Here is a 22,860-nt window from a genome sequence, read left to right as displayed (position 1 = left end):
ATGCGTGGGGGTGAGAGAATCCTAACATTTATTTCATATCTGATTCTAAAATCTATCAGTTTTGCTAAGACTTGCAACAAATCTTTGGACTCGCAATATTTTCAATGTTTTGAATATTTGAATAGTTCTCTCTATTTCAGCCAGTATCATTTGATATTTCATATTTAAGTGTATATTATTTAATCACGTCAGAGATTAAAGAGTGACACTTCATATCGGCACTTAATGGCTTGCCAGTTAACCCGTATCAAGCTGCTTTACCAACTAAATTATGTAGTATCTGTGTAGGTAACATACTTACCGAGTGTTGTGTTCATCTCATGGGAATAAGTTGACTACTGGTTACGGGCAGCTGGGGTGTATTCCAGCACGCACGAACCGGACAACTTACATACATGTCTTCTCCAGTCTGACTCTAGGTTTTGGCAGGGGGGGGGGGAGGGGGGAAGGGAGGGGTTGAGTGAGTGCTGTTTTCATTTCCTTAGTATGTTTCGGTTGGTTCTTTCTTTGTTTTTTTGGTTTTTTTTTTCGCAGAAAACCACGTGACACTTAGATTGGCTAGTTGAAGTAGCATTCGATCCTTGACGAGATAAACCAGCGTCCGGTGAAATGACCAGGAATTGTTCTTTGCTGTACGGGTTCTGGAGTCGCTGGAGTCAAGTGCTTGCAGACGGCTAACTGCATGCGTGGGGGTGAGAGAATCCTAACATTTATTTCATATCTGATTCTAAAATCTATCAGTTTTGCTAAGACTTGCAACAAATCTTTGGACTCGCAATATTTTCAATGTTTTGAATATTTGAATAGTTCTCTCTATTTCAGCCAGTATCATTTGATATTTCATATTTAAGTGTATATTATTTAATCACGTCAGAGATTAAAGAGTGACACTTCATATCGGCACTTAATGGCTTGCCAGTTAACCCGTATCAAGCTGCTTTACCAACTAAATTATGTAGTATCTGTGTAGGTAACATACTTACCGAGTGTTGTGTTCATCTCATGGGAATAAGTTGACTACTGGTTACGGGCAGCTGGGGTGTATTCCAGCACGCACGAACCGGACAACTTACATACATGTCTTCTCCAGTCTGACTCTAGGTTTTGGCAGGGGGGGGGGGGAGGGGGGAAGGGAGGGGTTGAGTGAGTGCTGTTTTCATTTCCTTAGTATGTTTCGGTTGGTTCTTTCTTTGTTTTTTTGGTTTTTTTTTTCGCAGAAAACCACGTGACACTTAGATTGGCTAGTTGAAGTAGCATTCGATCCTTGACGAGATAAACCAGCGTCCGGTGAAATGACCAGGAATTGTTCTTTGCTGTACGGGTTCTGGAGTCGCTGGAGTCAAGTGCTTGCAGACGGCTAACTGCATGCGTGGGGGTGAGAGAATCCTAACATTTATTTCATATCTGATTCTAAAATCTATCAGTTTTGCTAAGACTTGCAACAAATCTTTGGACTCGCAATATTTTCAATGTTTTGAATATTTGAATAGTTCTCTCTATTTCAGCCAGTATCATTTGATATTTCATATTTAAGTGTATATTATTTAATCACGTCAGAGATTAAAGAGTGACACTTCATATCGGCACTTAATGGCTTGCCAGTTAACCCGTATCAAGCTGCTTTACCAACTAAATTATGTAGTATCTGTGTAGGTAACATACTTACCGAGTGTTGTGTTCATCTCATGGGAATAAGTTGACTACTGGTTACGGGCAGCTGGGGTGTATTCCAGCACGCACGAACCGGACAACTTACATACATGTCTTCTCCAGTCTGACTCTAGGTTTTGGCAGGGGGGGGGGGAGGGGGGAAGGGAGGGGTTGAGTGAGTGCTGTTTTCATTTCCTTAGTATGTTTCGGTTGGTTCTTTCTTTGTTTTTTTGGTTTTTTTTTTCGCAGAAAACCACGTGACACTTAGATTGGCTAGTTGAAGTAGCATTCGATCCTTGACGAGATAAACCAGCGTCCGGTGAAATGACCAGGAATTGTTCTTTGCTGTACGGGTTCTGGAGTCGCTGGAGTCAAGTGCTTGCAGACGGCTAACTGCATGCGTGGGGGTGAGAGAATCCTAACATTTATTTCATATCTGATTCTAAAATCTATCAGTTTTGCTAAGACTTGCAACAAATCTTTGGACTCGCAATATTTTCAATGTTTTGAATATTTGAATAGTTCTCTCTATTTCAGCCAGTATCATTTGATATTTCATATTTAAGTGTATATTATTTAATCACGTCAGAGATTAAAGAGTGACACTTCATATCGGCACTTAATGGCTTGCCAGTTAACCCGTATCAAGCTGCTTTACCAACTAAATTATGTAGTATCTGTGTAGGTAACATACTTACCGAGTGTTGTGTTCATCTCATGGGAATAAGTTGACTACTGGTTACGGGCAGCTGGGGTGTATTCCAGCACGCACGAACCGGACAACTTACATACATGTCTTCTCCAGTCTGACTCTAGGTTTTGGCAGGGGGGGGGGGAGGGGGGAAGGGAGGGGTTGAGTGAGTGCTGTTTTCATTTCCTTAGTATGTTTCGGTTGGTTCTTTCTTTGTTTTTTTGGTTTTTTTTTTCGCAGAAAACCACGTGACACTTAGATTGGCTAGTTGAAGTAGCATTCGATCCTTGACGAGATAAACCAGCGTCCGGTGAAATGACCAGGAATTGTTCTTTGCTGTACGGGTTCTGGAGTCGCTGGAGTCAAGTGCTTGCAGACGGCTAACTGCATGCGTGGGGGTGAGAGAATCCTAACATTTATTTCATATCTGATTCTAAAATCTATCAGTTTTGCTAAGACTTGCAACAAATCTTTGGACTCGCAATATTTTCAATGTTTTGAATATTTGAATAGTTCTCTCTATTTCAGCCAGTATCATTTGATATTTCATATTTAAGTGTATATTATTTAATCACGTCAGAGATTAAAGAGTGACACTTCATATCGGCACTTAATGGCTTGCCAGTTAACCCGTATCAAGCTGCTTTACCAACTAAATTATGTAGTATCTGTGTAGGTAACATACTTACCGAGTGTTGTGTTCATCTCATGGGAATAAGTTGACTACTGGTTACGGGCAGCTGGGGTGTATTCCAGCACGCACGAACCGGACAACTTACATACATGTCTTCTCCAGTCTGACTCTAGGTTTTGGCAGGGGGGGGGGGAGGGGGGAAGGGAGGGGTTGAGTGAGTGCTGTTTTCATTTCCTTAGTATGTTTCGGTTGGTTCTTTCTTTGTTTTTTTGGTTTTTTTTTTCGCAGAAAACCACGTGACACTTAGATTGGCTAGTTGAAGTAGCATTCGATCCTTGACGAGATAAACCAGCGTCCGGTGAAATGACCAGGAATTGTTCTTTGCTGTACGGGTTCTGGAGTCGCTGGAGTCAAGTGCTTGCAGACGGCTAACTGCATGCGTGGGGGTGAGAGAATCCTAACATTTATTTCATATCTGATTCTAAAATCTATCAGTTTTGCTAAGACTTGCAACAAATCTTTGGACTCGCAATATTTTCAATGTTTTGAATATTTGAATAGTTCTCTCTATTTCAGCCAGTATCATTTGATATTTCATATTTAAGTGTATATTATTTAATCACGTCAGAGATTAAAGAGTGACACTTCATATCGGCACTTAATGGCTTGCCAGTTAACCCGTATCAAGCTGCTTTACCAACTAAATTATGTAGTATCTGTGTAGGTAACATACTTACCGAGTGTTGTGTTCATCTCATGGGAATAAGTTGACTACTGGTTACGGGCAGCTGGGGTGTATTCCAGCACGCACGAACCGGACAACTTACATACATGTCTTCTCCAGTCTGACTCTAGGTTTTGGCAGGGGGGGGGGGAGGGGGGAAGGGAGGGGTTGAGTGAGTGCTGTTTTCATTTCCTTAGTATGTTTCGGTTGGTTCTTTCTTTGTTTTTTTGGTTTTTTTTTTCGCAGAAAACCACGTGACACTTAGATTGGCTAGTTGAAGTAGCATTCGATCCTTGACGAGATAAACCAGCGTCCGGTGAAATGACCAGGAATTGTTCTTTGCTGTACGGGTTCTGGAGTCGCTGGAGTCAAGTGCTTGCAGACGGCTAACTGCATGCGTGGGGGTGAGAGAATCCTAACATTTATTTCATATCTGATTCTAAAATCTATCAGTTTTGCTAAGACTTGCAACAAATCTTTGGACTCGCAATATTTTCAATGTTTTGAATATTTGAATAGTTCTCTCTATTTCAGCCAGTATCATTTGATATTTCATATTTAAGTGTATATTATTTAATCACGTCAGAGATTAAAGAGTGACACTTCATATCGGCACTTAATGGCTTGCCAGTTAACCCGTATCAAGCTGCTTTACCAACTAAATTATGTAGTATCTGTGTAGGTAACATACTTACCGAGTGTTGTGTTCATCTCATGGGAATAAGTTGACTACTGGTTACGGGCAGCTGGGGTGTATTCCAGCACGCACGAACCGGACAACTTACATACATGTCTTCTCCAGTCTGACTCTAGGTTTTGGCAGGGGGGGGGGGAGGGGGGAAGGGAGGGGTTGAGTGAGTGCTGTTTTCATTTCCTTAGTATGTTTCGGTTGGTTCTTTCTTTGTTTTTTTGGTTTTTTTTTTCGCAGAAAACCACGTGACACTTAGATTGGCTAGTTGAAGTAGCATTCGATCCTTGACGAGATAAACCAGCGTCCGGTGAAATGACCAGGAATTGTTCTTTGCTGTACGGGTTCTGGAGTCGCTGGAGTCAAGTGCTTGCAGACGGCTAACTGCATGCGTGGGGGTGAGAGAATCCTAACATTTATTTCATATCTGATTCTAAAATCTATCAGTTTTGCTAAGACTTGCAACAAATCTTTGGACTCGCAATATTTTCAATGTTTTGAATATTTGAATAGTTCTCTCTATTTCAGCCAGTATCATTTGATATTTCATATTTAAGTGTATATTATTTAATCACGTCAGAGATTAAAGAGTGACACTTCATATCGGCACTTAATGGCTTGCCAGTTAACCCGTATCAAGCTGCTTTACCAACTAAATTATGTAGTATCTGTGTAGGTAACATACTTACCGAGTGTTGTGTTCATCTCATGGGAATAAGTTGACTACTGGTTACGGGCAGCTGGGGTGTATTCCAGCACGCACGAACCGGACAACTTACATACATGTCTTCTCCAGTCTGACTCTAGGTTTTGGCAGGGGGGGGGGGAGGGGGGAAGGGAGGGGTTGAGTGAGTGCTGTTTTCATTTCCTTAGTATGTTTCGGTTGGTTCTTTCTTTGTTTTTTTGGTTTTTTTTTTCGCAGAAAACCACGTGACACTTAGATTGGCTAGTTGAAGTAGCATTCGATCCTTGACGAGATAAACCAGCGTCCGGTGAAATGACCAGGAATTGTTCTTTGCTGTACGGGTTCTGGAGTCGCTGGAGTCAAGTGCTTGCAGACGGCTAACTGCATGCGTGGGGGTGAGAGAATCCTAACATTTATTTCATATCTGATTCTAAAATCTATCAGTTTTGCTAAGACTTGCAACAAATCTTTGGACTCGCAATATTTTCAATGTTTTGAATATTTGAATAGTTCTCTCTATTTCAGCCAGTATCATTTGATATTTCATATTTAAGTGTATATTATTTAATCACGTCAGAGATTAAAGAGTGACACTTCATATCGGCACTTAATGGCTTGCCAGTTAACCCGTATCAAGCTGCTTTACCAACTAAATTATGTAGTATCTTGATTGAATATTACGATGATATCATGATGACATTTGCTTCCATACGGTCTATCGAAAAATTCGCGCTGGCTATCTCTCCGCCGAAACAAGAAGCATGCACAAGCTCCAGCACTTTTCATGTAATTAAGCAAACTAAAAACACAACACGACATTACTTACCATCCTCACGAGAAACAAGTTTGTTTAGAATTTCAAATTTACCACTTCGCTCTCAAAATGGCTCACAATACAAAGAGAACACTCCGTCACGCCTGGAACCTAGTTTCCACTCCTTCCTCTGACATGACAATAATCCCAGGAAATCAATATGGAATCAAACGCCAGAAATGACCAGGAATTGTTCTTTGCTGTACGGGTTCTGGAGTCGCTGGAGTCAAGTGCTTGCAGACGGCTAACTGCATGCGTGGGGGTGAGAGAATCCTAACATTTATTTCATATCTGATTCTAAAATCTATCAGTTTTGCTAAGACTTGCAACAAATCTTTGGACTCGCAATATTTTCAATGTTTTGAATATTTGAATAGTTCTCTCTATTTCAGCCAGTATCATTTGATATTTCATATTTAAGTGTATATTATTTAATCACGTCAGAGATTAAAGAGTGACACTTCATATCGGCACTTAATGGCTTGCCAGTTAACCCGTATCAAGCTGCTTTACCAACTAAATTATGTAGTATCTGTGTAGGTAACATACTTACCGAGTGTTGTGTTCATCTCATGGGAATAAGTTGACTACTGGTTACGGGCAGCTGGGGTGTATTCCAGCACGCACGAACCGGACAACTTACATACATGTCTTCTCCAGTCTGACTCTAGGTTTTGGCAGGGGGGGGGGGAGGGGGGAAGGGAGGGGTTGAGTGAGTGCTGTTTTCATTTCCTTAGTATGTTTCGGTTGGTTCTTTCTTTGTTTTTTTGGTTTTTTTTTTCGCAGAAAACCACGTGACACTTAGATTGGCTAGTTGAAGTAGCATTCGATCCTTGACGAGATAAACCAGCGTCCGGTGAAATGACCAGGAATTGTTCTTTGCTGTACGGGTTCTGGAGTCGCTGGAGTCAAGTGCTTGCAGACGGCTAACTGCATGCGTGGGGGTGAGAGAATCCTAACATTTATTTCATATCTGATTCTAAAATCTATCAGTTTTGCTAAGACTTGCAACAAATCTTTGGACTCGCAATATTTTCAATGTTTTGAATATTTGAATAGTTCTCTCTATTTCAGCCAGTATCATTTGATATTTCATATTTAAGTGTATATTATTTAATCACGTCAGAGATTAAAGAGTGACACTTCATATCGGCACTTAATGGCTTGCCAGTTAACCCGTATCAAGCTGCTTTACCAACTAAATTATGTAGTATCTGTGTAGGTAACATACTTACCGAGTGTTGTGTTCATCTCATGGGAATAAGTTGACTACTGGTTACGGGCAGCTGGGGTGTATTCCAGCACGCACGAACCGGACAACTTACATACATGTCTTCTCCAGTCTGACTCTAGGTTTTGGCAGGGGGGGGGGGAGGGGGGAAGGGAGGGGTTGAGTGAGTGCTGTTTTCATTTCCTTAGTATGTTTCGGTTGGTTCTTTCTTTGTTTTTTTGGTTTTTTTTTTCGCAGAAAACCACGTGACACTTAGATTGGCTAGTTGAAGTAGCATTCGATCCTTGACGAGATAAACCAGCGTCCGGTGAAATGACCAGGAATTGTTCTTTGCTGTACGGGTTCTGGAGTCGCTGGAGTCAAGTGCTTGCAGACGGCTAACTGCATGCGTGGGGGTGAGAGAATCCTAACATTTATTTCATATCTGATTCTAAAATCTATCAGTTTTGCTAAGACTTGCAACAAATCTTTGGACTCGCAATATTTTCAATGTTTTGAATATTTGAATAGTTCTCTCTATTTCAGCCAGTATCATTTGATATTTCATATTTAAGTGTATATTATTTAATCACGTCAGAGATTAAAGAGTGACACTTCATATCGGCACTTAATGGCTTGCCAGTTAACCCGTATCAAGCTGCTTTACCAACTAAATTATGTAGTATCTGTGTAGGTAACATACTTACCGAGTGTTGTGTTCATCTCATGGGAATAAGTTGACTACTGGTTACGGGCAGCTGGGGTGTATTCCAGCACGCACGAACCGGACAACTTACATACATGTCTTCTCCAGTCTGACTCTAGGTTTTGGCAGGGGGGGGGGGGAGGGGGGAAGGGAGGGGTTGAGTGAGTGCTGTTTTCATTTCCTTAGTATGTTTCGGTTGGTTCTTTCTTTGTTTTTTTGGTTTTTTTTTTCGCAGAAAACCACGTGACACTTAGATTGGCTAGTTGAAGTAGCATTCGATCCTTGACGAGATAAACCAGCGTCCGGTGAAATGACCAGGAATTGTTCTTTGCTGTACGGGTTCTGGAGTCGCTGGAGTCAAGTGCTTGCAGACGGCTAACTGCATGCGTGGGGGTGAGAGAATCCTAACATTTATTTCATATCTGATTCTAAAATCTATCAGTTTTGCTAAGACTTGCAACAAATCTTTGGACTCGCAATATTTTCAATGTTTTGAATATTTGAATAGTTCTCTCTATTTCAGCCAGTATCATTTGATATTTCATATTTAAGTGTATATTATTTAATCACGTCAGAGATTAAAGAGTGACACTTCATATCGGCACTTAATGGCTTGCCAGTTAACCCGTATCAAGCTGCTTTACCAACTAAATTATGTAGTATCTGTGTAGGTAACATACTTACCGAGTGTTGTGTTCATCTCATGGGAATAAGTTGACTACTGGTTACGGGCAGCTGGGGTGTATTCCAGCACGCACGAACCGGACAACTTACATACATGTCTTCTCCAGTCTGACTCTAGGTTTTGGCAGGGGGGGGGGGAGGGGGGAAGGGAGGGGTTGAGTGAGTGCTGTTTTCATTTCCTTAGTATGTTTCGGTTGGTTCTTTCTTTGTTTTTTTGGTTTTTTTTTTCGCAGAAAACCACGTGACACTTAGATTGGCTAGTTGAAGTAGCATTCGATCCTTGACGAGATAAACCAGCGTCCGGTGAAATGACCAGGAATTGTTCTTTGCTGTACGGGTTCTGGAGTCGCTGGAGTCAAGTGCTTGCAGACGGCTAACTGCATGCGTGGGGGTGAGAGAATCCTAACATTTATTTCATATCTGATTCTAAAATCTATCAGTTTTGCTAAGACTTGCAACAAATCTTTGGACTCGCAATATTTTCAATGTTTTGAATATTTGAATAGTTCTCTCTATTTCAGCCAGTATCATTTGATATTTCATATTTAAGTGTATATTATTTAATCACGTCAGAGATTAAAGAGTGACACTTCATATCGGCACTTAATGGCTTGCCAGTTAACCCGTATCAAGCTGCTTTACCAACTAAATTATGTAGTATCTGTGTAGGTAACATACTTACCGAGTGTTGTGTTCATCTCATGGGAATAAGTTGACTACTGGTTACGGGCAGCTGGGGTGTATTCCAGCACGCACGAACCGGACAACTTACATACATGTCTTCTCCAGTCTGACTCTAGGTTTTGGCAGGGGGGGGGGGAGGGGGGAAGGGAGGGGTTGAGTGAGTGCTGTTTTCATTTCCTTAGTATGTTTCGGTTGGTTCTTTCTTTGTTTTTTTGGTTTTTTTTTTCGCAGAAAACCACGTGACACTTAGATTGGCTAGTTGAAGTAGCATTCGATCCTTGACGAGATAAACCAGCGTCCGGTGAAATGACCAGGAATTGTTCTTTGCTGTACGGGTTCTGGAGTCGCTGGAGTCAAGTGCTTGCAGACGGCTAACTGCATGCGTGGGGGTGAGAGAATCCTAACATTTATTTCATATCTGATTCTAAAATCTATCAGTTTTGCTAAGACTTGCAACAAATCTTTGGACTCGCAATATTTTCAATGTTTTGAATATTTGAATAGTTCTCTCTATTTCAGCCAGTATCATTTGATATTTCATATTTAAGTGTATATTATTTAATCACGTCAGAGATTAAAGAGTGATACTTCATATCGGCACTTAAAAGTCTTTAGAGTCGTTTATCGGAAGCTGAATTCTGATGGAAACGATTTTTTTATGCTACCCTATAAGGTCCTTCAGCCATAATCAGACCCCTATTCCTCTTGAGGTACCACACGCCATTTTATCATCAAAGAAATATTTTTATCTGGAAAGAACAACTTTATTCTAACAACTACAATATCCTACGAATACATGATATCAATCAATAAATCTATGTCAATCTATGAATGTAAGACCTGGAAAGGGGATTTTGGCTCAGCTAAGGGGGGTTACAAAACAAAATATACACAATAAATAAAACGGTGGACACTTTTATTAAGCTCTTCATTGTGTGTTTTTTGTTACAGAAAAGGGTTTGACATTTGACAATGTGTAACGTCCAATAGGCACTTAGACTGTAAAGACACTACATGTTCCCGTGGGAAGCGCCGAGCCCAAGTCTAAAGCTACAATAATATATTTACATAGTTGTTTCTACAGAGGTTAAAATATATACAATTTTATGTACAACAACATTTACAATAAATAAGACTTAAGTTAACATCGTGTATTTTACAATTCTATTTACAAAACTATTTACAGCAATTCAACTTTTTAGAATGCAAGATTAACAATACATCTTAACGATTTTTTTTTGGTATATATGTTTTACATTTTTTTTTATTATTATTATTACATACACTAATTTCAACGTCTATTTACAAAATTTATATAACTTATGCCCTTACCCTTAGAAATATAGCCCCCCTCTTAGCCCCCATTCCCCTCCCTATTGGCATTTTCTGTCTCTCTCCCCCCCGTTTATGTTAAATAAGAATAAATTTAAGACGAGACGGAAAATGTTGCCCCTCCCATACTGACTACCATTCTTCCCCCCCCTCTTCCCCCTCCCCTTCCCCCTCCCCTTCCTCTCCCCCACCCACGTCCCCTCCCATGGCCACCCCACTGCCTTCTCCCTCCCCCTCTTTCTGTACAATCCTTGGCCCTGTGGCCTTTTCTTTTGCAACGCCAACAGCGCACTAAAAATGAAAGAAAGACATAAAATTGTGAGATAAGTTTTTTGTTTAACACATTTCTATTTTTCCTATTTTAGGGAAATTTTCTTGCTAGCGTCACAAACAAGTATTACTCACTCCGATTTAGGACAACAGTCAATCAAACGTCAGATAATATTACAACCAATGAGCAAAAGGCATTACTGTATTTTGCAAGCTTTTTACATGACTGGCGAGTTTGTGTTTCTTTGGCTATCAAGAATTATATACAGACAAACAGAATTTGAAAACTTACTGTTTGAGAGCTTCAACTGCTCTTTTAATTCTGAAAAAGAATATTGTAAGTAAGTAAGAGACTTTATTTTATGAGGGTGACACGTAACAGTAACTAACATTACAAATCATGTTTTGGCCCTCTAAAAAATACAGATAATAAAAACTACATTAAATACTACATTAGCAATAGATATTTACAATGGAAATAGTATAACAATATTTCTAGAATTTGATAAAGCCAGGAAAGAAATTCATCTTCAATAACAGGACAGACGCATGAAAAACTAACGTCAGTTTGTTTTTTTACATAACAAATTGTCAAATTGTCCGCTCTCGCTCGTTGCCGCATCACATAAATTATAAATTCATGTGTCTGTCCGCATATTGACAATGAAAATTAGCCAATGAGCGGGCGAGAATTTCTGCAGTTATCATAAAATATAGTATTGACTGGATAGTGATGTTAGCCTAAGGTCGAAACGTCGTCGTTTTCAAAAAAGTAGTAATGACAAACTTTGGTATATTTACCGCTTATTTCTGCCCTCAGGGCTTCCACATTTTCTTTAGGATCTATAGAGAAACCAACGTGTATGTCAGTTATGTTCTCAACTTTTCCTTTTTTGCAGAAATTTTATAATGTATAACAATGATAATAGAGGTTATTGAAGCTCGTTTCTCACCTCCATCTGTCTTTTCCGGCACAACTGTAGAAAAGACAAAAAAAGTCATTTTCTTACCAATTAAACTTCGAAATCAAACTGCAATTTTCGAACTTGTACTATTAAAAGTTTCACATCCTTTGTCCCTGAAACTTTATTTTTTTGACAGGTTTTTCACATGTTACCTTCTTTCTCCTTTAACTGCACCACCTCTCTTATGTCGTCCCCTGTAGAAAACCAAACAAATGTCATTTTGCAATGAATTAAACCTCAATATCATCCTGTTATTTTAAAACTTTTACTATTCAGAGGTTTCGCACCCTTGTCCGATTCACGTAAAACCTCATTTTTGTTAGTCTGACCTAATAAGGCTATGTCTACACTATAGCGTATAGTTATTGGGCCGGCGCGAAAACCATATAGGATAGGCCTTTCGTTCACACAAAACGTAACGGAGCCAAGCTGCGCGGTCGTTTCTGCTCATACCAGGCCGGAGTATCTTTCATGTCGACATAATGAGCCGTTCGGTATAGTGTAGACAGATCCTAAAAATAAAAATTGACAGTTGTTTATATGTTACCTGCAGAAGGTTCTGTCTCTCCCTTGTTTTCTGCGGGAAAAGCAAAATACTCGTTTTTAGTGTGTATCTTTAGTGGCCTCCACAGTTAGGGCTATGCTAAATTATAACCATCTTTGGCCACCTTTATGACAAGGGAAAAATTCAGCTTCGTAAAACAAATAGAACAAAAGATGTAGCTGCCCAACCATAATTCTACTTTACATTCCTGACCCTGGCCTTAGACTGCTTGAGTAACGCAGCTCTTTTCAGGAAGCTTTGAATTGAGTTAATCTTTTTGTGTGTTTTGTTGTTGTTGTTGTTGTGCTACAAACAGGAATTTGAGAGTTTACCCGTTTGAAAAAGCCCCTAAATTTTCTTTGTGGCTCTTTTAAAAAAAGAAAGAAATGCACAAATAAAAATATCCATTCAGTAGACAAATGAGTAAAGGTGTTACCGTTGGTTTGACTTGATGACATCTTGTGTTGAATGTCTAAACGGGGAAACGTATAACACAAATGCATCGCATTACGTTAATCGTAACATCTTAAATTAACCTGAACAGTTTATTCCACGACTGTAACTGTATCATTATACATAAGTTGTTGACAATCTTTGTCGGTCAAGATGCTTGCCTGAATATTGGCCTCGTTCTTTTGCGTTGTTATTGACCAAGACAAAGGCCAGACGAGCTCTCTTGGCCAAAAAAGCTTGCTAATAAAAGGATTTATTACATGGTGGTGTTGAGAGTTTTTTAGTTTTCCGCGGGAACAATGCAAGCAATGTCGAGCGAGCAAGAGACACGCCCATCTTGCCCGCTCCGAACCGCACTGTACTAGACTACGAGTAGTCCCTCTTTCGCTTAGTCCGTCGTGCGTGACGCGAAAGAAATTTGCGAGAAAAAAATGGCCGCGCGAAATCCTGGGGGCTAGGAGCGCGCGAAAGGAGGGTAGGCGAAATTGGAGCGTTATTTTACATTTGCAGCACTTGTGAGCACTTAATTGACTTTTGAGCAGAATTTGAGCATGTTTTGGCTTTTTGGAAAACATTTCAGCACATTTTTCACAATTTTCCATATGTTAAATGCAATATTTTGTGTTTGAAACGTTTTCAGTAAAGCCGAGTACGAGTAATTTTAGCTTGTCGCCTGATCGGCTGACTGTTGTCATGGAAATGCGCGTGCTATGGTCCTTTTAACCGTGGGAACAGGCGATTTTCATTGGATCGTGACTTCGTGTTTAGTTAAAAGTTTGATAAAACTAGGAATATGTATAAACATCTGCTGGGAAATAAACGTAAACTGCGAGCAATTTTCGTGCACCATTTCTAAATTTCAAGCACTTTTTATAGAAATCGAGCACTAGTTAAGTACTTTTTTGCCATGTTTTGAGCACTTGCGATTTTTCCAGCGCAATCGGGACAGGCCTACCTATCAATGTTTCGCTCGATGTCTAGTTTAAAGATTTAAATTATCAGCGAATCTCCTCGGTTTGTTTAAAATGTTCCTGACCTAGGTCTAGTTCGCTTGCTTTAAATTTTACCGAAATAACGAACGGCGTTCAGATAAGTCTTTAAGGTAGCTCACCTTGGTCCAACTTAACGAGACGAAAGAGGCTGGTTACAAATTTCACGTCAGTTTTATATAGTGCCATATCCTCGACCCCAGGGGCCGCGCCGTTTTTGGTCAGCACCAGGACTCTTGACCTCTGGCCGGGTTCAACACCGGAAGTTCGTGAATCGCGGACTTCCCGTCACTCTGCACATACTCAGAGTCAAGTCTGACAAATCTGATTGGCTGAGAGTACGAAACAAATTCTCAGCGGATGTTCAGAAAATCGGATCCGGCCAGAGGTCGCGATTCTTGTTGCTGACCAAAAGGAGCGAGGCCTTGGGACGAGAAATGATATGGTGCTATCCAAACGGCAGCGGTCTACCTCGTTTGCATGCTGAAAGAATGTCCGTATGCTCAAGGGAAAAGTTTATTTCATGTTAGGGGGGAAATGTATGTATTGTCTATCGATTGCGGGGATTCTTCGTCCTTTTTCGACAGATCAAAAAGTGAACTCGAGGTTACGTTCATGTCTGTAAAGTAACACTCAATGTGATGACGTTTGCAAAATATTGGCGGAGCAAAAACTTTGGCAAGGTAAGGTCCTTAGCACCGGCAATTTAACCACTTACTGCACAATATGCTAAATGCGATTTTCTGAAAGAAATTACTGTTTCCTCGTTACTTTTTTATGCAATGGAGAGATTTTCTCCAGTCGCAACCCTCCTCTTTTATCCGGGCTTGGGACCGGCTCAGATGACAGTTTTCGCACATCTAAGGCAGAGTTAAAAAGCTCTGGGTCGAGTAGGCTTAATCTAGAATAACAAAACTGTATCAAGTCTTCAGGAATATGCCATTAAACGATATTCATTTTTTTTCATTTTGATTGAAACTTTTGGTTATACACCCATTACAGTTTGTTAAGTTACTAACATTTCTGAATATAATAACATCTAAACTTTCATTTTCTGAATTTCCACAAAAAACGACAAAGTAGTTTGCAAGTTAAACGAAAAAGTGTTCAACCCTTCAACCTTTAACTTTTCAACTATCACGCAATAGCAATGGAGTGCGAGCAATCTGATTGTTTTAGTATAAATCTACTCGTCCTTCAAAACTTTATCTAAATCCTCTTCCAAAACGCCAAGAAGCGGCCGTCATTTTAATTACAAGGTACAAGGGCACACTGCTACGCCACTCACTGTCTATCACAGAGTAGACAGTGAGTAGCGTAACCAATCAGAGAGTAGCATTCGTGGTAGAATGCTAGTAGATTTATACTCATAATGGTTAGATGTCACTGCAAGTAACGTTTTGTCGCTTTTAATTAGCAATGTATATGGGAAAAAGTTAACTTGCTATATCATTTGTGCTAACTTGAAACTTGACAGAAATAACTTTTTAGCAATTTTACAAGTTTAATCATATTTTTATCGATATGAAACTTCCGTTTTTTATGTTTCCTGTTACGGTTTTACTTTGGGAATCTAAAAGTCTGCACTCATTTGACCATAAATGCTACAAACGAAACTATTTTTCTGCAAACTTTTTAAACGGTATGTTAGGCCCAAAGATAAGCAGAAACGGCCTGAAACATGATAACGTAATGTACAAAGGACAGTAACGATAGAAAATCACAGGTCTAGCGAAACTCATGCTTTGTGAGCTTTCATTCTCACGAGAGAAAATGTGAGCTACACACTTGGTTAACTACTCCTAGTAAACTTAACACAATTAAAATGAAAAATTGACTATGACTTTGAACGGAGTATTAATAGCAATGTGTTCGAGTCTCTGCAGTTCTTTGCAACATATACTTAATTTCGTTAAGTAATGTAATTTACAACCACTCAAAGCAAAAACTGAATTAAATGGAAATGGAATGTGAAAAGCAGTTATCAAAATACCCCTCTTTTCAGTTCTTTCTAACAAAAGTACCACAATTAGTGTTTTCAGTCAAGTTTTAGTACATTGTCGAGGAAAAGGTTTTTGTTATTCATCCTGGTAGATGTAATAATAAAGTGTATTATCGTTTGTCTCACGATGTAGTCACTTGAGATGTAGATCGCGACGTTTCGATTGCTTACTGCTAGTCTTCAGGCGATAAGGTCGACTGATTGCACGGTATCATTTACATCACAAAGGTCGGCTGTGATTGGTGCATTTCGATCCTCCTATTGTTCCATTGTTCTGGCGAGTAGGTGTTCCCTCAGTGGTCCGCTGTTGTACCGTTCTCCTGTTGTTGTGTTTTTTGATCGTGGGCATCCATGCTTCAGGAATTTCAATTCCACTATCCTTGTTGATGTTATTAGGGTGAAGTCTTATGTGAATAGCTTCCTTGACCCTACGTGTGTACCAGTGAGGATCTCGATCAATAAACTTGACCTCATTCCAGATAGGATAGTGGCCGGTCTCGTGGGTGTGTTCAGAAACGGCGGAGGTCTGAGTACGGGCGAGTCGTATATCCCTGTCGTGCTCTTTGATCCTCTCCTGCATAGATCTCCCTGTTTCCCCGATGTAGACTTTGCCGCACTCACAGGGAATCCTGTAGTCAACACCATCTTGTTTAGCCGGGTTGACGGTGTCCTTTGGTTGCACTAAGTGTGACCGAAGTGTCGTGTCGGACTTGAAGACGGTGCGAATGCCTTGTTGTTCAAGGCAGCGGTGGAGAGACTCCGAAACTCCTTGGACATAAGGTAAAACGGCGTTGGATTTAAATTCCGCGACGGGCTCTCTTCTTGGGGTTGTTCGTGCTTTTGTGATCTTCTGTACAAAAGAGGAGGGATATCCGTTAGAAACAAGTACAGATGACAGATGTTTCTTCTCTCCAGTGATTACTGATGGTTTGGTCACGACACGTTTAGCCCGGTCGTACAAACACTTCACAATACCGCGCTTTACTGACTGAGGGTGGTGTGAATCATACGCTAGGTACTGATCAGTATGTGTTGGTTTCCTGTAGACACTGGTGGTAAGGCGGCCATCAGGTACATTGTTTTCATTTTCAAAGATTTTAAGTTGCTCGATCTGTAACATTAAAAGGCGCGTCCAGTTTTGCCAATAGGTACCGGAGGCTCCATTACGCAGATAATGCTGTACCTTTCAAGCCCCAACCCATCCTTTTGAGCAAGCCACTTGAAACTTATTACTTTTCGTCTTATTATGAAGGAGACCTCCAACTCACCGTCATCTTGGTCAATTTGTAATACTGCTTTTCACCCACAAGTTGAATCTGCTTGGAATTCTTCGTCATGAAGGTAGCTACTGCAATAACAAGAACGTTTACCTCACCAGTACTTTTTCTGCTGAGTTGCCAACCGCAGAATGAAGTTTCATCGTATTTGGAACTCCCTCGACTTCTTTGTATTTTCTCCCAAGGTATGCTTCTGCCTCACCGTACGCTTCTCATACTCTTCCCAGTTGCCTTGATAGCTCAGTTGGTAGAGAACTGCACCGGTATTGCAGAGGTCCAGGGCTCGAATCCCGTTCAGGCCTGATCTTTTCTCAGGCTTTAAATTCACAACTGCTACAGCTGTTTATATAACTGCGATGATCAATCGTGTCTTCATATCTTTCTCCGCAGTTCAAATATATGATCTTTCATATATTCACTTGCATTCTTCACCGTCTACGCGTATATAACGAACTCACAACATGATCAGCTTCCAGTTGGCTTGATAGCTCAGTTGGTAGAGCACTGCACCGGTATCGCAGAGGTCATGGGTTCAAATCCCGTTTAGGTCTGATCTTTTTTCAGGCTTTAATTTCACAGCTGCTGTGTTTATGTAAGTTGTTTATATAACTACGATGATTTCCGTGACCGGCTTCCAAATGGTTCCATACAACAGGAAACCCAAACTCAGTCTTATGATTAACTGTCACTGCGATTAGCTGTCACTGCAAAGATGCTCTTGTTCCGGTACTGTGAGTTGTGGCTGTCTGTCTATTGCCTCACCCTTCAGAAGGTGTTCTGCTAGTCGCTTTAGCTGGGAATACGGCAGAGTCGTTAGATTTGCGTGTCCTCGGAACTTGCGCACTGCATTATATACGACGTTGAAAAAATCCGCCTTTGAAACATCGTATCCGGAAGAAACAATCTTTGTCCTAATCATGAGGATAATTTTAACATATTTTTTTGTATAACTATATTACCTCCGCTGTAAACATTTAATTTACATTATTTAAACCAGTTGCCTGACATTTTTAGGTTTTTAGTTATTTCTGGGAACTGGTAACCCTTTAACTTTTCAAATCATCTTTTAAATATTTTTATACACTTCTAAATGGATAATAACATGTGTTGTTGCTTAATGTAAATTACCGTTACAGATAACGGAGAATGTGTTCAATATAAACTTATGTGAAATATGTACAAAATGAGCATGGTTTCATTGGAAAGTCCAAAGCGTTAACTGGCTTAAAGGACATTTGAAAAGAAATTTTCTGCCATGTGACAACCTATTTTCAGCAACTAGGGATAATACAAATATTTACTAAAGAGTAACCTGAAAAGCTAATTCAATGACATTTCTCTGGGTATGTCGTTTGGTATTTAAGATCTAAATAAAATACATTTCAGTGATATAGAATGTCAGATAGGAAAATAAAAGAAAGCTCAAAGCGTGTGACATCAATGGTCCCTGTTAGCTGAGAATGGGTGTATAAGGAAAATGATAAAATTAGAAAACGTATGAATTTAGAAGGATGCACTCGTCAATTCAATCGTAAAATTGGACTATATATTTTTATATTGCAAAAAATCGTGGGTCAAAAATATACATATTTGTTATATCTAGACTCCAAAGCCTTCTGTTCACCATCTCGACCCTGGTGCCAAATACTATGAAGATCTCCAGGCAAGGATAATGTCACAGAACTTCACAGCTCCTTCATATATCAAACCTATACCAGGTTTCACGAGAGGGCAAGTTATTATTAAAGGGACACTGCACTTACCACTGAGGGTGGTAAAGGGGGTCGAGATCACGTTTAACGGAAAATAAATTGGTCGTTTCACAATTCACTGGAAGCTGAACAATTATAGTTTTATTTTGCAGAGCAGTACCCGACAAATGATTAAAACCCACTAGGAAGTGAGAATGGCTAACAATAGCGAGGATGGAAACGGATTGCAATATGGATTTTTTAAAAAGCGTTAGGCTGTCAGGTTTAAAAAAATTCAAGTTTGGCTGGAAAATCGTTCAAAGTGTGCAAAAATGATGCTGCTGTGTCGATGTTCGTAACGAAATTGCTTTTAATCGTTTAGTTAGAGCTAATTAAGTTATTACATAAATGTAGGGACCATTTGGTGAATTTATAACAGCTTTTGGCAAATATATCGTGACAGTGTCCCTTTAATACAGCTCTCTCCTCGTCCTTGCCAAATCTTCATAGGATCTCCAGGCAGACTCACTGCTCTTATGTTCACTGATAGAAACAATCAGTAATGAAAGCTATTTATTCAGCATACCTGTTTCGTCTCCTGGCATTTGCATTAACTTCCATCCTGTATCGTTCCCTCCTGCAAAGAGAGGGATGAACAAACTGCTCTCCGGAGAAACCGCCTTTTCTTTGTCGGATAGCCTCCTGAAATTCTTGCCACAAATCATTCGTGACAAAATAGTGATTTGTCGGAAAAGCATATCCTGTACGCAATGCCCTTTTGGCCATCTCAAGCCTTTGTAGTGTTGGAACAGGCTCATCTTCCTCTGGCAGCGTTTCCGCGTTATAGACACCACGAATGTCCAGCAATAGCCTGTTATAGATGTCCACACCATAACAGTCACCCAGGATTCTCGCCTGATCGCAATCTATGTCTCCTTTGAGTCCCTGGAGTTCCTCCTGTAAAAATTGTCTTCCCTCGCGCCACAGAGGTTGTGGTACTTGACAGTCCCTTCTTCCGGGACCCCTTGGCGCCTCTTGTGTGTCAAAGCCTAATAGCCTGCTTCGCATTTCAACAAAATCTGCTGGGACTCCTTCGATCTGATCGAACGAACTGGGGTAGACCCGTTGGACAAAATTGATTTCCTGAACACCGTTTACTTTTTCGTCATTAACAAACACGCCATGTAGCTGTGTAACTCTAAGGTCACATAATCCATCCCCATCCCCGGGAGGTGTGTTTGGAAATTCAAGGGAAATGCGCAGGTACGGTGCGTCACATCTGGACTGCTGTGCCCTGATTACGTTGTTAGGCAAGGGCTCGTTTCTCGCGACCTTTTCATCAAAAAGATCTCGCAAAGCAGGCAGCACAATCTTTGCTTCTGACCAACTTAATTGCACTTGGCCTAGTACGGGGTAACGGTAAACAATCCAGGCAATCCGTACGATATCCCTCCATGCTGTAATTTTTAACGATACCATTCCTTCGTCAATCAGCCACTTCGCAGTATTCAAGATATGCTCATCTCGAATTTTGCTTAAGCTCTCAAGCTGTCTAGCTAATTGTAGTTGCTGCAGAAAAGGATGGGAAATATCTCCCTTCAATTTCTCAGTCATAGATACTATGTTTTGTATCATTTCTTGTTGCGGAATTCCTTCCACGCATCTTAAAACGCTTTGCGCGTGCAAGAGATTCAAATTGTCTCTGTAAGACCTGAACTCCAAGCTAGACACGTACCGCTCGAGATCTTCTTGAGTTTCACCACCGACAATTCTAGCTACTCGTTGTTTTAGTGAACCATGTGCCCTTTTTCTTCTTTTTGGCTGGCTTGGCGTCTCGCTTTCACTTTCCTCCTACAAGTAAGATACAATATTAGAATAACCATCAGGACTTTTGTGCGAATTGCAATTAAGAGAGATTCTATATCAACGCTACGAGTTTCTGGTCAACCTCTAGCCGGCATAAAGAGCTAACGCGCCAAGCGCGCAGCGTCAACAAACTAATCAGGGCGAGGTCTTAGGAAGTAAATAATTCCTGCATACATGGTGAAAATTTAGATTGAGTGTAGGAGGCGCGAACGTCTGAGGAAAGTTCCCTATTTCCTTCCAAACCACGGATCACTTGCGAAACAATATTAAGTCTAGAATCAACACCGACTTGCGCGTCATCGTGCACAGCGCAACTTGTACCTTTCTTAGTGCCCGCCGTGTCCTCGTATTCCTGGTGCGTAGGACAATGAGACAGAGATATTGTATGCATTGTTCTATTTAACAATTAGATTATGAGCTCCAGATTTCTATAAGGTGATAGTTGATGAGGCCGATGGCCGAACCAACTATCGAGAGCGCATAATCTAATTGTTTTAGTAGAACTCTTACTAAAATTTACTTCAAATAACGGTTTCCAATTATTTCTTGACGCATTATTAAACTTTGCGCCTGAAAAAGATCGCTCGGATTTAAGTGCCATTTAAAATCGAAGTTGCGCATCAGCTTTTTCAATAATTTCAACTTTTTTAAAAGTCAAGAAACCCTAAATGTCCTTCGTTTAGGCTTGTCAGAAATTCAATTATCCATTTGCATCAAAATTTTCCTCCAAAACTTTGGAAAAACGAAAAAAAGTCGCCATTTCCAAGACGATCTCCAGCCACTGCACACTAATGGCTGATAGTGTTCAATGGCTCAGTCAATCCGATTACAGCATTTGCATTAGTATACCAGTAGAACTCTACTGATCAAGAACATAGGGTCAAAAGCACTGTTAAACGTTTTTTTTTTAGCAATGCAGAACTTTCTTATATGGAGGTTTCACTGTGTAGCTTTCTATCTCAGTAACGATCTAGTGGCCCGAGAACCTCTCCTCTTTAAGTCTTAGTTTTTATTTGCTTACCTCGTCCTCTTCATCTTCTTGTTCTACTGGGTTGTCTCCTACTTTTGTAGCCGCAGGTGATTGTTCGGAGATAACTTCCTCGTCAGAAACTCCTGAATGCGGAAATTGGTCTTCCTGGGTTTCTTGAGGAGTCGCCATCTGGATTTCGTCCTCCTGGGTTTCTTGAGGACTCGCCATATGGATTTCGAGTGATTGTTCGCAGATAACTTCCTCGTCAGAAAATTGGTCTTCCTGGGTTTCGTGAGGACACGCTATCTGGGTTTCGAGCTTGCTACTGCTGGATGTAGCCTGCAACTCGCTTTCTGCCGTTGCTTTTCCCGTAGCTACAGAAGACTGTTGTGAGAATAACTTCACCCCAGAAACCTCTGTACTTTGGCTTTCTTGGCTTTCCCCGGTGCTGCTGGTTGCGAAAATGTCATTGGGCGCCATCCATGTTATCGCTGGCTGTACAGCGGCAGCATTCTTAAGGACAGGTAGAAGGAAAGTGCTTTCCAATTTGCCTTTCACCTGCTTTAAAACCCTACGTGTGCTTTCGTCACCAACATTACGTACTGCCATCAAGACCTCGCTTTCTACTTCGTAAACACCAATGATCTCAAACCCATGTGCCAGATACAGGCGTAGAGCAGGTACATTGGAGAATCCTCCTGCTAGAACAAGCCAGATGTAGGTACTAGCTCCGTGGGGATCATTCTTCGCTCTATTTCTAACCTCTTCTATGGCACAGGAAAGAAGAATGTCTCCTAAACACAAGGAACGCTTGTCAGCTCTTCTAACACAATAGCTGACCTCCCACATCAGTTTCCGGGTCGTGGCCCTCATGTCGCTGGCAACTGCATGCCCTGAAATAGATGTTAATTTGCTGGCTTCGTAACTCCGTTTTTTGAGCAAAATCAAGCCAGAGGGATCGCTGGACTCCTTCTCGAAGGCGACAATCATGATCTTGTCGTCACTTTTGCCTTCATTACAAAACTGCTGGACGGCGTTCTTGTAACTGCTGACGATCAGCCGGTTGTTCTTGGCTTCATCTGGGCTCAGGATGGATTGTAGTCTTTCTACTGAACACTTCGTCAGTACAGTAGCACCGTCATCGAAAGTCTGAAAAAAATATAGAATTGGATAAGCACATGTTGTAACTAAAGCTGTAACTGTTTGAGAGAGTTTTCTATTTGAACAGAATGACTCTAGATGCGTACAACTCCATAGCATCTGCTCTCCACCGTATTTTCGCGTAAAATGCAGACTCTGCCAAATGAAGGCCAGACCCCGGTTGTTCAAAA

At 40.7% G+C, this 22,860-nt stretch overlaps 2 protein-coding genes across 2 annotated transcripts; both read right to left on the bottom strand.

Moving 5' to 3' along the window:
* Window positions 1-9,734: 9,734 nt before the first annotated feature.
* On the bottom strand, window positions 9,735-13,754 carry LOC145472644 (uncharacterized). Its single transcript, XM_081454969.1, has 7 exons — window positions 12,718-13,754; window positions 12,285-12,314; window positions 11,890-11,931; window positions 11,726-11,749; window positions 11,574-11,615; window positions 11,065-11,094; window positions 9,735-10,793 (listed from the first exon to the last, which is right to left on the bottom strand). The coding sequence occupies exons 1-7, from the start codon at window positions 12,782-12,784 to the stop codon at window positions 10,597-10,599; spliced, it is 432 nt and encodes a 143-aa protein (XP_081311095.1). The 5' UTR covers window positions 12,785-13,754; the 3' UTR covers window positions 9,735-10,596.
* A 1,616-nt stretch (window positions 13,755-15,370) lies between these two features.
* LOC145472645 (uncharacterized) lies at window positions 15,371-22,801 on the bottom strand. Its single transcript, XM_081454970.1, has 5 exons — window positions 21,581-22,801; window positions 19,280-20,544; window positions 17,765-17,913; window positions 16,994-17,073; window positions 15,371-15,397 (listed from the first exon to the last, which is right to left on the bottom strand). The coding sequence occupies exons 1-5, from the start codon at window positions 22,787-22,789 to the stop codon at window positions 15,371-15,373; spliced, it is 2,730 nt and encodes a 909-aa protein (XP_081311096.1). The 5' UTR covers window positions 22,790-22,801.
* Between the last annotated feature and the right edge of the window lie 59 nt (window positions 22,802-22,860).

This window comes from Orbicella franksi, unplaced genomic scaffold (assembly GCF_964199315.1).
Source record: "Orbicella franksi unplaced genomic scaffold, jaOrbFran1.1 SCAFFOLD_106, whole genome shotgun sequence".
NCBI classification, from domain to species: domain Eukaryota; kingdom Metazoa; phylum Cnidaria; class Anthozoa; order Scleractinia; family Merulinidae; genus Orbicella; species Orbicella franksi.
The sequence above is the reverse complement of the archived record's forward strand: the minus strand, read 5'-3'. Positions and strand labels throughout refer to the sequence as shown.

What these genes read in the sequence shown, in the direction of transcription:
- LOC145472644 (XM_081454969.1), bottom strand. Translation starts at nt 12,784, where the DNA reads ATGCATTTGTGTTATACGTTTCCCCGTTTAGACATTCAACACAAGATG. An exon ending in GTCATCAAGTCAAACCAACG is followed by an intron (nt 12,315 to 12,717) that starts GTAACACCTTTA and finishes CTTTTCCCGCAG; the next exon opens with AAAACAAGGGAGAGACAGAA. An exon ending in AGAGACAGAACCTTCTGCAG is followed by an intron (nt 11,932 to 12,284) that starts GTAACATATAAA and finishes GGTTTTCTACAG; the next exon opens with GGGACGACATAAGAGAGGTG.
- LOC145472645 (XM_081454970.1), bottom strand. Translation starts at nt 22,789, where the DNA reads ATGCTATGGAGTTGTACGCATCTAGAGTCATTCTGTTCAAATAGAAAA. An exon ending in AAGAAGATGAAGAGGACGAG is followed by an intron (nt 20,545 to 21,580) that starts GTAAGCAAATAA and finishes TCTTACTTGTAG; the next exon opens with GAGGAAAGTGAAAGCGAGAC. An exon ending in AATGCCAGGAGACGAAACAG is followed by an intron (nt 17,914 to 19,279) that starts GTATGCTGAATA and finishes CCTCATGATTAG; the next exon opens with GACAAAGATTGTTTCTTCCG.